General features: G+C 47.5%; 1 protein-coding gene across 2 annotated transcripts in view; it reads left to right on the top strand.

The window, feature by feature from the left end:
• The window catches only part of LOC118219259 (voltage-dependent calcium channel subunit alpha-2/delta-1-like), a 100,458-nt gene that overhangs the window by 15,969 nt on the left and 68,026 nt on the right, over positions 1 to 16,463 (top strand). For both annotated transcript variants that reach the window (XM_035402280.1, XM_035402279.1), the window contains exons 2-3: positions 3,278 to 3,359; positions 5,017 to 5,133. In XM_035402280.1, coding sequence (XP_035258171.1) covers positions 3,278 to 3,359; positions 5,017 to 5,133 — 199 coding nt within the window. The remainder of the gene's footprint in view (positions 1 to 3,277; positions 3,360 to 5,016; positions 5,134 to 16,463) is intronic.

Below are 16,463 nucleotides of genomic sequence, written 5' to 3'. Positions count from 1 at the left end.
CTTTTATATATTGGTAGCATCCATAACTGGTCCTGCAGATCCACATTCCTAAGAGGCACCAGGTGTAGAGAGCAAATGATCCCCATTCCCATCTGATCAAAAGCTGGCTGTGTGCTGAACTACTTGCAACCCCAAATTGCTTTGGCTGTCTACTGTACCAGTGTACTGTACAGCAAAATGGATAGTATGTAAAATGTACACTGTGCGAACATAGCCACTTTGAATGAGCATCAATATGAAGGGTATTACGCACTTATTATAATCGCACCAGTTAGGTGATTAAGAGAAGGCGTTGATGACCAGGAAGGACCTCAATGGGAAACAACCAGTGGTGCACACTGGTTATGAATTTAATATGAATAATAATAATAATAATAATAATAATAATAATAATAATAATAATAATAATAATAATGGCACTTTGACCACTTAAATATAAAATTTAAGACCCAAACAACCCTACTGTTTGGGCACCGTCCCCTACTTACCCCATCCATACGCCCATCCTCAGGCTGGCTCCAGGGCATCTGCAGTAACATGGTTACTCTCGTCTCAGGCAAACCACCCACTACAGCCCAGAATAGCATCACTTCCCCCAGAGCGCCGCTCTGTTGCTATAAGTGACGGTAACTGATGGCTAAAGTTTGCCATGCTGTTGCACGCCGTGCGTGGTGCAGCCTACAAGGGGAACACTGCATTGCATTGCTTTGTGGGAGGTCATGTGACTCCTAAATCACTAACAATTTTTAAAAGAAACATCAATAAAACCCTCTTTCATACGTTTTTGCACTTATGATTTAGTTTGCTAACGTGGAAATTTGGAAATTTCGTTTAACGATCTAGCCTACAGGAATGTTTCACCAGTACCTTACCCGCTATTTCCAAACACTTATATGTTCCAAGTACATGGCGAGTGCACTGAAGAAGCAGATGTTTTCGGAGAAGCCTTTACGGCCTTCCCTCCCCGGGAGTCACGGCTCGGCGTTTCCGAAGCCCGACTGCCTCCGTGGCGTCTTTAACACGGCAGCCAAACGCATCGCAGGAAGCCGGCGAATCACGGCCACCGTGTGAAGCGGGGAGTGACATTGCATTAGAATGCGGCCCGCGTTCCGCACGCGCGTGTTATATTTCCGAGGGCATGCATCTTTAATGCCTCTGTTTTAAACGTGCGCGGCGGCGGCGCCGGTCCGATACATTATGTATGGCATCCTTCACCGCTGCGGTTAGGGGAACAAATTGCAGCGAGACATCAGCTGGCAAACGCGTGAGAAATAGACCCCGGTCACTGCGAGGCTCTGACTTACGACTGCACTCCGTTATCTCCCTGCCGCCACTTGCGTCTCAGACAGTTCCAGCGTTCCAGGACCTTTGCTTTACTCAAGCCAGGTGTTTGGGATAGAGTCCTCCCCGATTGGCCAATCGGGCAATCGGATGACCTGCCCTTAGCGCCACCGACGTCGAGATACTTCAAATGACCATTCGACCTAATCCATTTAGAACTGAACAGAATCCAGATGCGCTACCATGAAAAGCGGGTGCAGCTGGGATGCACAGGCCTTGCGCTACACTAACGATCATATTTCAGCTGGACCCCTTGCCATGGCCTTTATGTTGCAGGTGTTTAACTAAAAAAAAGAAAAGGTCTGACGAGAAAAGGTCTGTTTAACCCCACCCTACTGCCGCCGGTGTCAGATTAATACATTTTGCAGGCGTGCTACGGTCCCGTTCCAGACGTATAACTCACTATTAATTACACAATCACTGTTACAGTGTCAGACTAGTGAATAATTAATCAGGAGTGAATAATTTATGCCCACAAAATGTTAACGGCATCTTTAAAAAATGGATAGGGAGGGATGACAGCATTCAGCATTTTGGTCACTGACTGAATAACCCAGCCTCTGAATGAACATGCCATTCTCAGTCTTCGTCTTCCATTTGCATTCTTGGGCTCTGTTTTCGGTTTAATATTTTATTTATTTATTCATATTTTTTCTAAAAGCTGTCTTCTGCCCAGCTTATTTGGTCATTGTCACTAAACATTTTTGGCAGATTTTACATTTCTTCCATCTCTTACTTTTGTATCATTTCTCCTGAAATTCAATGACTGCTCGACTCCTTTTGTGTTGGAAACACGGGATGAAGTAACAGTTGTAAAACATTTTTCAGCGTAAGGTGTAACATTTCTGTTCCGTCTCAGCTTACGCCTGGCAACAGGAAATCTGCTCTGCATAAACGCACCGAAGGTTAACTGGGCATTAACCTCAAGATGTGCAGCCAGGTGGTCACAACATGGAGTGTTTTCAAGACACGTGGCTTTGAATAATGTGGCTGAAATGTGGCTTTGGTCTGAATATAACCCAGGTGAGGATTACATTTTTAGAGGTGAAATTTAAATTTATAGACCGGCACTGGAATGTCTGTTTGCCCCATTTTGTACCCACAACAAAGAAACCGAAAGCCCAAATAAGTAGATGCCAAGAGAACTAATATATACGATGTCTGCTTCTGTGCACAGAAGGAAAATCAGTGTTTCTGTATTTATAATTGTCCGGTTCCCAGTTCTGAAAAAAAGCTATTTTAGTTTCTGAAATTATTATTACAAGAAGAAAATGGCGCACGGGTGAAAAAGGGGCTTTAAATGGCATTGTTTGGCATTGATGATATACAGCAATGTCTGAGCCAGCAAGGCTCGTAAAGTTGGAGCTAATCTCGCTGTCTTTTGATATAAAGCCCTTCAAAGTCAGAAGAGCTGCTGTACCAATTTCCCACTTTTATCCTGTGGCTCGTCCAGTTACCTCCTAAAATTTACGGTCCATATTTTGGGAGATGCCAAAAAAACAAAAAAAAAAAGTTAAATCAAACGGACGTTTATCTATTTTTCAGTTCCGTCTGTATCCATTATCTTGTCCTGCATGTATTGCAGCAACTATCTGAAACGTCTCTCTGCTTGTTCACTTCACATTGATTTTTGTGCATTGACTTCTGGAACCACACCTTCACAGCCAAGTCAAGCCAATCAGCAAATGTTTTTCCACTTAGTTTTATTAAACCTCGGTTTCTGATGCCAACTTCCTTGACCGGAAAAATGCCGCCAGCTAAAACAAATAAACTTGATGAACCTAAGGCTCCTAAGCACAGATGAAGGGGGGTGGAGTTTTAACGTTAGGGGACGGTGGGGGGCGGGGGGGGGGTCACGTTTCCTGTGAGGGGGGAGTGACCGTTTCCTGCCTGCATTCGATCTGATTGGATGGCGTCTCTGTCTGTCTCTTCTCAGAATAAAGGAGTGGGTGGATCAGATGCAGCACGATCTGGTGGGCCTGGCTGAGAAGGCCAGCGGAGTGAAGAGCTTCGCCCAGGTGGGTTTTCATGCAGCAGGTCCCGTCTCCTCTCCCAGCATGCATCGGGGCTGGGCTCAGCTCCGTTTCTGTCCAGTTCATTCGGGAAATGAGTTGAAATTCAATTCAAATGAGTTTTAGAAAAAATTGCTCACAATGTGCTATGGGGATTTTCCGGTTAAATCAACTGAACTTGACAGTTCATTTGACACCATGGAATTGGGAGATTTGGAAGTGACATCTTAAGTTTTTTTTTTTTTTGTTTTAAATCTTTGAAAAACTTTAAATCTTAAAATTTCAAAAAGAGTGCCTGGGCTCTTGAGTGACTCCTGAGAGGTGAAGGCATTCGTCCCCCGGTGCCAGCCGGTTGCTACGGCGGCAGGTTTGAACGTCATACCTCAGCCGTGTCACTGGCCGAGAGTCAGCGGTAGTCGGACGCCGCCAGGGGGGAGGGGTGTGTTTCAGTCAGCCGGGCTTCCTCGGGCTACCTCTGCGGGAGCCCTTCCCACAGGCTGCTAAATGCTGTCAGCAGAGAGAGCTATGCCTCTCCTCTAATAATAGCACCGAGCGGCGAACAACCGCCACAAGCAGTGGTCCTGCTGTGCCGCGTGCGAGCTGCGCAGCACAAAGTGGAGTCGAGCAACTGGCGTAAACTTAAAAGAGCGGTTACGGCCATATGTTTGTGTTTGTGCGCATGTGGGTATTGTAGTCCATCATGCTCGCTTCAGCTTACGTACACAACTATAATGGTGTTAGGAATCACCGTTATCAGTAAAAGCAGAGCCGGTACTGTTGCTCGCCTGAGTGGCCTGCAAGAGTGGCCTGCAGTGCTGAACCCTCGCATTGTCCGCAGGGTCAAAAATTGAAAACCCCTCCGAAATGTTATTTTTTTTCTGCGTGAAATTTGATGTTCCCTTGACTGTGAAGTGGGAAAAAGGCTACTCACCAATTTATTGATGACTGACAGGTTGCTTCTGCGTGAAGGATATTGATTTTGGTTTTAAAATTCAATCAAGAGTCATTTTTGACCCTGTGGACCCGCGTGGGGGTGCGTATGTCATATGGAGACAACACAAAAGGTTAAACTGGCACTTGACCAAACGCACACATGGAATGTGTCTCATCTCCGGCAGATAATAATGGGTTGTGGAAACGCAGCTTTGCTCCACAGATAACCGGGCTGTCGGCCACCCCTCGGTGGGGGGGGGGGTGATCTCAGTAAATCAGGAGAGGTGTCGCCGGTAATTTGACCAGGAAACCCCTCCGAGTCCGTTTCGCTGCTCCCCGCTCCCCTCCCCCCTAATTGCGATCTGTAACAGAAGCCGGCTTCCTACAGGAATCGTGGCTCGTGTCACAGAGCACTGCCCCGATGCTGCAGCCTGCCGATGCTAAGCTAAGCTAAGCTGAGATCCGTTAGCCCGTGCAGTCATGCCATCCTCTTTGGATTGGCTGCTGTTCTCAGCCTCAAATCCCATCTTGCAAACTCGATGCGTTTTGATGTTTAATTCTACATTTTTTTCTCAACAGTTTGTTCATTTTCTCATACTGGTTCACGCAGAGGCTGCCCCCACCCAGGAGATTACAGAACAATTGTAGAGAAAATGCGTAAAAAATAAATATTTGGGCACTGAACTGACTTGCGCAGCAGCGGTTAAAAGTGTCTCTTTGGCTCTGTCAGATCTTTCTAGACAAGAAGGCGCACTTCAGCGTGGAGCCCAACGACGCGGCTCAGCTGGTGGAGAACGCGGCCAGCAACATCGAGAAGCTTCTCTGCAGCCGGTCCAAGACCCTGGAGGTGAGTCCGGACAGAGCCATTACCCCGCTTCCACCCCAAGCTGAGATCATCTTGTACGAAGGCGGCTCTTTCCGGAAGAAGCCAAATGAGGCGGAAGGCGGGGGGGCGAGGGGGGGAGGGTGAGCGCGACTTTCGGAAGAGAGCTTAAGCGTGGGCACGACTAGCCGTGCCAGTAAATCACGGCCCCTTTTTCCGGAAGAATGATGTCCCGGCTCGATGTCTAAAATGGCTTTTCCGAACGCCGCCCTTTTTATGACCTTGCCCTACGCTGGATTAACTGTGATTGTGACTCCAGACCGGCCTCGTTCTCCTCAGAGGTCTCTGTGAGCGAAAGGAAGCGGGCTCAGCCTTGACCCCCACGGCCCAGCAAAGGTTAAATTATTATGTGATGAGTCTATCCCGCACGGGCTGATATATCATTTGGGCTGGAGTGCCTCCATGAGAAGCAGAGGCCTTCCAGTTATTCCTGCATGCAGTATTTATTAGGGTTTGGACACGGGATTTGATTTTCGGCCCTGTTACTTACCCAGGGCCCTCGTGTCACCGTGCAAGACGGATTCACGCAATTTGTTCCAGCGCCTTTCAGGGCTGGCTCTGAGCTGGCAACTCCATCACAGCATTTCCATGGTCAGCCCCCCCCCCCCAAATCTTTTTGTCGCGGTTTCCTGAGAGATTGCCTGAACGTTTGCACTGACATCAATTCCGCAACCCCCAAAACCAATGGATGGGTTGGGTGGAAGCTGATTTGTGCAGCGCTGTGGTGCGGTGGTCACTGTCTCTACGTGTCCTGGGTCTGTATGCTACACCACACACGCCTGAACAGGTAACTTCGGTCTGGCACAAGTTCCAGGGGGTTGGCAAAAAAGGACTGAGCCCATTTCTGGACCTCGCCCAAATCTCTGCTCTTAATTATTTAATTCGCAGAATCGTTTATGTGAAGTCATTTTAGCTGCTCTTACTGATTAGCCTAGGACTCACGGATGATAAATCTTTATTGCGCCCCAATATCAACATTTTATTTTAATTTGTTTACTACTCAATGAGTGAACTGCCAGTGGTGTATAGAGCTAATTGGCCGGCTGAGCTAAGTTATTTGGTGGAATGGAAAAACCTGCATACATACAGCATACATATAGGCTCTCCAGAAAAAGAACTACAATCTACCAGGCTCTGTCAGAAATGCAAAATAAAGAGCTTTCCTAAATTCGTGATGTGCATTTTAGGACACAGCACGTTGCGACCAATTTGAATGACGATACTGAATGATGAACGATTTGAATGCGATAAAAATGATGATTTGTGGGCGTATGAAAACCTCGTCATAGCAGGCCTCGTGATTAAAGACGATCGTATATTACGCCGCGGGCAGTTCACAGCGGAAGAGCGCGGCGCCGGGCGTGGCCGCGGGGGAAATCTGCGGCGGTGAGCGATTCCCTCGGGCGGATAATGAGACTAAGAAGAATGGTGGAGACGGACAGGCCGTACATTACGCTGTACGTAAGGACTGCCGGCCGAGCGCGGGGGGGGGGGGGGGGAGGGGTGGGGGGTTTGTGTCCAGGGCCTTAGCGCTGTCTGTAGATGTGCCACTAGGAAGGCTGGTCCTCCGGAAGGTTCCGGAAAAATGGAGATGCCAGTGCGTTTTGTGTCCGTAGTGCATTTCGGCGGGGAAAATTTTGACGCCCTGCTGTTTCCTTCTGTCCCCACCTTCCACCACTGCGTCTCCACCACTCCGCGGCTCGACCCCGGTGACCTTTTTCCCCCGTGAAAATACGCTATCTTAACCGCCAAAACGATCGCCCGCCGTCACGCCCGCTGTCCCAGTCTTCACAGATGGTGCCGATTCTACGTTTTTTTTTGTATTATTATTGAAATGCACTGCAGAGCGACATGTGTTCTGATTAATCTTTTAAACACTCCCCTCGCCTTTGCCAAGCGGCGTGTGTGCGGGAGGAGGTGGGCACCGGGACGGGGAGGCTGTACGTGAGGAGAGACCACGCTGGCACTGGGCGGGCACCAGCGGCGGGCACCAGCACCAGCTCTCTTCCCCCTCGCTCGAGACCCGCCCGAACGTGGGGGGTTCGGTCTCCGTCAGGGAGAGGGGTGTGTGTGTGCGAAGGCCAAGCAACCCTTCCCATAAACCCACAGTCAGAGATGTCATGACATCACAGAAGCAGTGATGGGAAAAAAAAATGGCAGGGTGGAATCCTTTCCCATTTAAAGGCTGTTTAAACGCGCCGGAGTTATAATGAAATACGAGGGATATAAATACTGGTGCGAGGACGATTTTTTGGCTCGGTGAAAAACACTAAATATTCATTGAATGCGCGATCTATTTATGCCACATAATTATTTATTTTTCACTCTCGGCATCATAATAAGTGAGCCAGTTAAATGCGTTTCGGCTTGAAGTCTGAGTAACTATTCCGTGCGATTGCTGCCAAATCGCAGAATCGCACGAGTGAAATTATCTATTAATGCTTCAGAGTTCTGCCGGCTACAGGGGCTGTTTTTGGCCACATATTTATCGAGGGGTGGCAGTCACGCAGAGGCACAACTAACATAACGTTTGCAAAAACAACTGAAGTTGACATAAAATCATTAAATATTAGAGAAGTTACCATTGTTAGTTATTATAATTATTATAAAAGTATTTAGTCAATTTTATATATGACTAATATATCAGTTCATTGCATGTTTCTGTTGACTACAGTGCACTGATAAGTTCAGATACAGCAACCCAAAGTGGTTTGTGTGCTAGAATTTCTGATTCCTAAAGTGCTGTGCTTATTTTCAGTTAAAAGCTGTAATACAACGGATCCTGCATTAATAAAACATGCCTGCGATTTAGTACATTCTGTTTGCACAAAATTGAGGTTCCATTCATTCAAATAGCGCCCATAATATATTACTTGGCAGAAATAACATTATCAGGGACGGATGCAATTTTTGCAAGCACGTGGTGCTAGGAAAGATGCTATTATCACCTGTATCATGCACTAAGCGTTTTTATTATGTGCAGATATTAAAACACATATTCATTACAATTTGGATTGCATTCTGCCTTTCAGAAACATAAAAAGCACTTAAGGGGGTTGGTGAGCTGGATGTTATCGTCGGAGAACGAGGTCCAGCATAAGCACCTGGAGCAGACTGACCTGAGGAGAGCTGGGGGTGTGTGTGTGTGTGTCTGTGTGTGTGTGTGTGTGTGTGTGCTCCCCGAGGAACAGAAACCTGTGTTTTTCTGAAGGAGGAAAGAAAGCCCCGGAAGGATTCCCATTCTCCGTTTGTGGTTCCTACCCTTTGATTTCACGGATAAAGCGCTGGATGAGTCACTCTGTTCTTTCTTGTTTTGGCAGCTAAATGTCATTATATTTTTGTGACTTTGCTCGTCCGCTGAGAGATGTCATTCTCCCCATGTCTGATATGAAGACCCGGCTGGCTTATTTATGTATTTCTTTCTTTCTTTTTTAAAATTTTTTTTTTAGCTGACTTCAATTTTTCCTGTGTATTTTCGACTTCATGGGACAGAGCCTGTGGGGAACACCATGAATAACACGAACGTGCCATGAATATTTCACCGGAAACCACGGCAACGCATTTAAATCAAACTGCCATTTTTTCTATACAGTGCTTAGCCAGCTCCTGCATGGGCGGTGACTGTTCATATTTTCATTTGACCCATAATCCCTGTGTACCGCTGGATGTTTCCTGAAGCAATTCACTTTCCCGCCGGGGTACCGTGACAGTGTCTAACCTGGGATTCAGCCTGAAATCTTCTGGTCATAAGTTCAATTGTTAAACCATCATGCCGCACTGCTGTCAGTTTGGTCAGGATTTGGCCATACTTCTCAGCCCTCTTGTCTTGTTTCCCCTGGGGATTGGTCTGCTGTGACTGTAGAAGTAAAGCAAATTGAAAAAGGACAATTCCTTTATCTTTTCTTATGAGCTGGAGACAATTCCATCAGCCTAGACTACTGACTCCTCCCTAGCCTTTGCTGGTAGAAATTCACACACTTGCACACTCACACGCTCGCTCACTGTCACTCACACGCTCACAAACTCACTGACTCACTCACTCTCATATGTCTAGGGGGACAAAACTGGGCTTCTCTTGAAAATCAATTCTTAATCTCCACCTTTGACCTCCGACTCCCCCTTGCGTCACATCCCCACACAACTTGCCCCGATGTAGTCCGACGTGCCCAATATATAATGTACGCAATCAGCATTTTCCCGAGCACCACTCCATTTAACGACATTTAATTAAAAAAACACAGCCTCAAAATTTACAGCCAGAGGAGGCCGTACTGGTCCAGTGTTCCCTTACCAGGGGGTAGAAACCGCGAGTCGCGTGCCAGCACTGCGACAGTAAGGCAGGCCCACCCCGCGGAGGCAGCAGGGGGTGCGATTGAAAGCGGGAAGTCTGAACCGAACCGCCGTATCGCAATAAGACCCTCTCCAGCGGCTGGCTTACAAAACCCGCGTAACTGGCTCTGGGGCGAGGCGAAGCGCCGCGCGTAGCTCGCTAACAGACAGGCTAATCGCAATGAGCCGGCGCTTTGTAAACGTTAGCCGTGGAGTTAGCGTTTAGCGTTTATCGAGCCCGGGCGCTAAAGAAGAAAAGGCTTCCGCGTGCCGTTACGAGACGGGGAGCTTTGATACGTGTATTGACTGGGCCTCCTCGGGCCGGCCGGCCGTAGGGGCGCGGCGCTGCTGGCTGCCTTGTCTTCCTGAGCTCCGGGCATTAATTATTTAGCTCTCTTTTCTGCCGCGCGGCGGGGGGTCCTTGTATGAGCTGCTCTCTTTTCTGGAATAAGACCCCTCCCTCTGCTCCCCTCTCTCTGGCGGGTGGGGTGGGGGGGTGTGTGAAATCTGAGCTGGGCCGCGGAGTCGACCGCATCCCGGAATCGGGAGAAGGGGGCCCCCCGCAGCTTCGGCGGGGCGGAGCTCTCGCCCCTTCCTGGTAGAAAGGATGCGCGGCGGCGCGCTAGCCTTTAGCGCAGAAGAGTCTTTGTTAGAGAGTCTCACGCCGCGCTGCAGACGGATTACAGCCGAAACAAAAAAATAAAAATAAAAAAATAACCTGAACCTGCTGAAGCCGAGCGCCGGTCAGCCTATGGGCCTGTTTTAAGTGCGACTCTGCCTCCGCTTGGAGCTTGAGTTTCAAAGACCAGCGGCTGATGTGTCTCCTACAGTTCAAGTGCTCTTGAATGTAGGCGAGATGCACCTGCTACCTCAGTAGTGGGATACGAGGCCTTTTATTTTATTTTATTTTAAACACACAGTATTCCCATTATTCTGGGAGCCATTTCTGCAGCTTATGGGCAATATGGCGGCATAAAGATCTGCAGTAGATTCAGTCAAGATAAGACGCGTATTTAATTTTGACGTATGATTACATAAATGCACGTCCTTTCTTTTTTCTTCACAAGTACCATTTCACAAGGTTTTGGCAAAAATTTTGGCAATCCTTGAACTAACCGACTGGGTATATGCAAAAAAAAAACCACTTGCTTATAATCAAGATTCATATTTAAAGTAAAAATTAATCCTAGTTATTACTCTATATCTACTCTGGTGGCAATAAATTATTGCCTGATTCACCTTCACGAGCATTAAATCAAACAATTCACCATTCTCTATGGCTCGGTAAAAGCGGCCTCCAGGATACTGACGAGAGGACAGGCTCCAGCTGTAGCTGTGGATTGAGACCAACTGCCATTACCATTAATGCCCTGTGACAACAAACCCCTCATCACCAATTACACACCCTGCCGCTCCCGCTCATTAGCAGCATCTGCAGGCTTCACCGTTCCGTCTCTCGGTTTGTTAAGAGAACGCTTAAAATAGCACTTATGAACGCATTTAAAGCCGGGCTTTGTATTGCGCTACTCGTTATTTACCTTATCAGTATTTCCCGTGCGTTGTAGAATATATTACAATGTTTAACTGCTACGGTATGCGAAATAACATGCATACAATGGAAAATAATTTTAATTGTAGGTTACAAGTAGCAGAGCATTATTACTTATTTGAAATTTGTTCTCTAGATTTCGTAAGTTGCATATTGTACAACCACGGATAAATTGAACCGATCAATCACAAACTGACTGACCAATTGCCTGGGTGTTACAGCAGAAGTACACCCGAGCCCCTTATTAGAATGTGCATGCTTGGCTGCAAGACTTCTACATCACGCCCTGTGTTTCAGACTTGTTTCTATTCTATAAATATTAATAAATATGCTACTACTACTATATAAGCAGGATAGCACAATCGCATATGTGAAACCCATTCCATATGAGGATTTTTCAGGCAGATACAAAAAGCATAAAAAGGTTTCCCTGTTAGCATTGTAAGTAAAGCTTAATTTTATAAAAGAGCAGTGCAATGAGGTTGAACCATCGTCTACCAGCTGAACATTCACTGGGAATTGATAGCAAGCTAACTAAGAAATAATCTGTCAAAGGATCAAATTTCTAGAAAAATGTTCTGAGTAAAGAAATTCGATTGCTAATGAAATGCCGCCCACACAAACGCCCACATTTACAAAAAGGTACTGAATGGCAACCTCCAACGAATCTACCAATTAAAACTAAAGAGGGAAAAAAAGCGATGAAAATTAATTGGCTGCAGTCACTGTTGTGGCAGTGGCAGGTAAGACTAATAAGGAGTACTGATGTAAGAAAATGACTGAATGGACGTGTGGTTAAAGCCTGCGTGTGATAGAACAGCACCGGCAGGTCTGCACACTGCACTCTCCCCGGCCCGGCGGAAGGCTGGAGTGGAGAGCAGTGGACAGTAATGAGAGGCTTTCGCCTCTGCACTTGTTGCCTCCCGAGAAGAAGAGGAGGAGGAGGGGGAGGGAGGAGGAGCAGGGAAAGGAGGCTCTTCTCTGGCCCCCTGCCACGCGGGCCCCTCTCCCGGCACTAATGAATCGGCGTGGGGCCCGGGCCCCGGTCTTTGGCCTCTGCGGGGGGGGCTCCGTGCCCATTGATTACCTGTAGGGCTCTCATCTCCTCCTCGTGATCCCGCCAGAGAGGGAATGCTCCGGCTTTGAACCAAAGGAGCCCCCCCACACAGGGGGGGGTTAATAATAAAATGCTTCAGTCCGTTTGCATGTAAGTGCACCTAAACCACCCCACGCTAAGATGCAGAGCAGAATTAGGGAAATTAGTTCTTCAGGGTAATTCAAGACGTTTTGTCTCCGAAAAGACCCATGTTTATTTATCCTGCTAGATATTGCGCGGGCAGTCTGGGCATCCCCCCCCCCCCCCCAAAAAAAACCTTTTAAATAAAGTTCAATCATTCAAATTAAAATAAAATAAATAGTCAAACTGGCACCCTCTCTGACTGGACCTTCTGTGTTATGGGCATGATATTGGGCTCATATAGTAGCAGCATTTCTGGAGGTGTGTGGAGCCATTTTGCCTGCATACCATTCTGCCTGCCCACTGACCGTCTTTTTTGAGTGACAGTTGCTCATTCTGCGCTATGCCAAACTAAATTTCTAAATAAACCGAAGGTCGTCCTTGATTGACTGGATCCAGTTTGCTCTGCTGCTCTCAGTGGATATTTTTTTTCCATGTAGCGAGTGCATAAGCATCTCCAAATTTGTAGCTGTGCCAGTACTGTATATCTGGAGAATTTGCCAAAACGGTGAAGCACGTATTTTTTAGCATCTTATTATCTGTGCTACATTGCAGCACACAGGCGCCATTTTATGGCATGGATTTTACACGTAAGATGCGTAACATCATCTGAAAATCACTTTCTTCACCTTTCAGACATAACAGAAACCTCACTGCATTGAAGGTTTTTACAGACTCAAACTTTTACAGATGCATTGTCTATTTTTTTTTTTTTTTTTTTGGAACAGCCAAGCCACAGAAGTAAGAGTAAAAAATACACTTGTGTTTGTTCCTCCACTGTGAAACCAAGTATCTGTAAGTCCGCGGCGTTGTGCAGTGTAGCTGAAGGCGTCGGGCTCTAATGTATCCCGCTGAGCCGGTGACCTTGCATTGGCGCTTGGCAGGCTGACAGAACACTGTCTGCCAAGGAAGCACACACAGCGCCTTAGAGCCAAAATGGCCATTTTCATTTTCCGGGTGACACGTATTTTGGGGAATGATTGATCCCGATTTTCCATTGTTCGGCGTAGATTTCAATCACTGCTCCGAGGTAAAAGCCAACATAAATAAAGAAATAAAGAAATAAATGCGTGCCAGTGAAACTTTGTTACCAGGGCAACGTCCTTAACTCCCGGGAAACTCTGTCTCAGATAACAGGGTTAGCTATCTAAGCTTCTTCTGAAACAAGTGTTGAGGTTTTTATCAGTAGTTCTGTAAATTAGATAAGGCCTATATTTAGAGTTTAGATTATTATTTTTTGGTACACCGTGGCCCTGGGGTATCACGTGCTATTGTCCTCGCGTTGCTCGCGTTGGCGAGGCTGTCGACAGAGGTAGCGGGTGTTAGCGGGTGTTAGCGTTAGCTTTTCCTGGAAAGCACGAAAAGCGCCGTTTATCGTGACCCCCCTGGTCCGGTCTTTATCACCCGGGGCTGCCTGGCTACGAGCGGCTCAAACGGCAGAAAAGCGGGGCCTCGTGTGTTCCGCTGAATTATTCGTGCGGAGAGCCGTCTGAAGCCGGAGACGTCACGGGGTCTCGCTACGCGAGAGGGGAAATGTCAAGCGCCGCGCGTCCAGCGCTCAATCCACACAAGGAATGGCTTCCCACAGAGGGAGAGAGAGGGAGGGAGAGAGAGAGAGCAATCTACATGAGGAATGGCTTCCCACAGAGGGAGAGGGAGACAGAGAGAGAAAGGGGGAGGGAAGGGGAGAGAGCAATCTACACAAGGAATGGCTTCCCACAGAGGGAGAGAGAGGGAGAGAGAGAGAGAGAGAGAGACCTGGCAATCTACACAAGGAATGGCTTCTGAGGGAGAGAGAGAGGGAGAGGGAGGGAGGGGTTGAGAGAGAGAGAGAGAGGGAGAGAGGAGGGAGAGGGAGGGAGGGGGAGAGAGAGAGAGAGAGGGAGAGAGGAGGGAGAGGGGGGGCAATGGCAAGTGCTGTTTAAAGCACTTATTTCCCCAATAATGCTGCTTATTGAGTAATAACCTGCACCCAGCAGTCTACTCAAGCCTTAGCCCTGCTGTGCTGTTTATTATAGTTATACATGCAGTATTAATACATGCTCATGTATTGTGCATTATTTTCCCGAGTGTGTGTGTATCTATGCTTATCTGAGCGAGTGTGTGTATGCCTGTGTGTGTGTGTATCTATGCTTATCTGAGTGTGTGTGCGTATGCCTGTATGTGTGTGTATCTATGCTTATCTGAGCGTGTGTGTGTGTATGCCTGTGTGTGTGTGTATCTATGCTTATCTGAGCGTGTGTGTGTGTGCCTGTGTGTGTGTGTATCTATGCTTATCTGAGCGTGTGTGTGTGTGCCTGTATGTGTGTGTATCTATGCTTATCTGAGCGTGTGTGTGTGTAAGCCTGTGTGTGTGTGTATCTATGCTTATCTGAGTGCGTGTGTGTGTGCCTGTGTGTGTGTGTGTATCTATGCTTATCTGAGTGCGTGTGTGTGTGCCTGTGTGTGTGTGTGTATCTATGCTTATCTGAGCGCGTGTGTGTGTGCCTGTGTGTGTGTGTATCTATGCTTATCTGAGTGTGTGTGTGTATCTATGCTTATCTGAGCGTGTGTGTGTGTGCCTGTGTGTGTGTGTGTATCTATGCTTATCTGAGTGCGTGTGTGTGTGCCTGTGTGTGTGTGTGTATCTATGCTTATCTGAGCGCGTGTGTGTGTGCCTGTGTGTGTGTGTATCTATGCTTATCTGAGTGTGTGTGTGTATCTATGCTTATCTGAGTGTGTGTGTGTGTGCCTGTGTGTGTGTGTATCTATGCTTATCTGAGTGTGTGTGTGTGTGCCTGTGTGTGTGTGTATCTATGCTTATCTGAGCGCGTGTGTGTGCCTGTGTGTGTGTGTATCTATGCTTATCTGAGCGCGTGTGTGTGTGTGCCTGTGTGTGTGTGTATCTATGCTTATCTGAGCGTGTGTGTGTGTGCCTGTGTGTGTGTGTATCTATGCTTATCTGAGCGTGTGTGTGTGTGCCTGTGTGTGTGTGTATCTATGCTTATCTGAGTGCGTGTGTGTATGCCTGTGTGTGTGTGTATCTATGCTTATCTGAGCGTGTGTGTGTGTGCCTGTGTGTGTGTATCTATGCTTCTCTGAGTGCGTGTGTGTATGCCTGTGTGTGTGTGTGCTTGTGTGGCAGGGAGGGTTCCTACCCCCGGGCAGGTTGTGAGCCTGTAGCCTAATTAAACACTGAATTATTAACGGGCAGCCATTAGCGTCTGTCCCAGATTAGCCAGCGAGGGGGGTCTCCGCCGCTCCACTGCCCGTCCATTAGCCGCGGTGATGTCACCCGGTGCGTGTGCCGTGTGCCACTTGGTGAAGGAACAGACTGTGCCCACTCCCGCGGTCGTTACGCCAGCCGCAGGCTGCTCTCTGGATGAAGGCCCCGAAGCCCCCTGCGATCCGAAAGAGAACTCCTGCAGAAACTACTGAACTGGGATAGATTTTATTTATTTATCCATCCATCCATCCATCCATGCACTTGAGCAGGGGCGTACGTCCACACGTTTAAGCCGCTATCACAGATTTAATTCAGGAGTGCAGCTCACGGGGATGTAGAAAAGAAGCAGAGCTCCAGAGATACAAGCTGCAGGGTTACAGGCAGATCAGTCAAACTGAGCAGGGTCCGAACCCACAGTTAGCACAAGCGCTCAGGCCTTATCCAGGGCCTTAATGTAAAATAAAGACTGTCATTGTTCTTATTACTGATCTAAAGAACAGTGAGCAGTAAGAGGAAATGAGTCACTCTTTCCTTTCACAAAAAACTGGAATTACAGTACACCTCTTCTTCTCCAGCTGTTTGCTCCGGCCATCGATGAGAAATGCAGTGTAATGAAAGATGTATTTTAATGTATTTCTCAACACATTCATAGGTGTGTTTTTTCCATTAAAAGGACTAGAATCAATTTAAGCGGAATAGTTAAATATTAGTTAAATGTTAGGCAATTATGTAAAAAAACTGGATACTGACAGGTGTATCGGGCTTCATTAATTGATCATTTCTTGACCTGCGTACAGTAATTACCGTTAGGCAAGGTCGTCCGCAGTCTGTTAGCGACAGGCCGCGATCTGGGAGACCACATGCTGCAGCGCGTTGCCAAGATCAGAGCGTTGCCACGCTCCATCCCAGCGATCCTGTTCTCACACACGCGCTCTCTCTATAGCGTCAGAAACGGCTGCTCAGGTTGGGATTCT

The sequence above is a fragment of the Anguilla anguilla genome, chromosome 19 (genome assembly GCF_013347855.1).
Source record: "Anguilla anguilla isolate fAngAng1 chromosome 19, fAngAng1.pri, whole genome shotgun sequence".
Lineage (NCBI taxonomy): Eukaryota > Metazoa > Chordata > Actinopteri > Anguilliformes > Anguillidae > Anguilla > Anguilla anguilla.
Note: the sequence above shows the minus strand (reverse complement) of the source record. Positions and strands in the feature narration are given on the sequence as shown.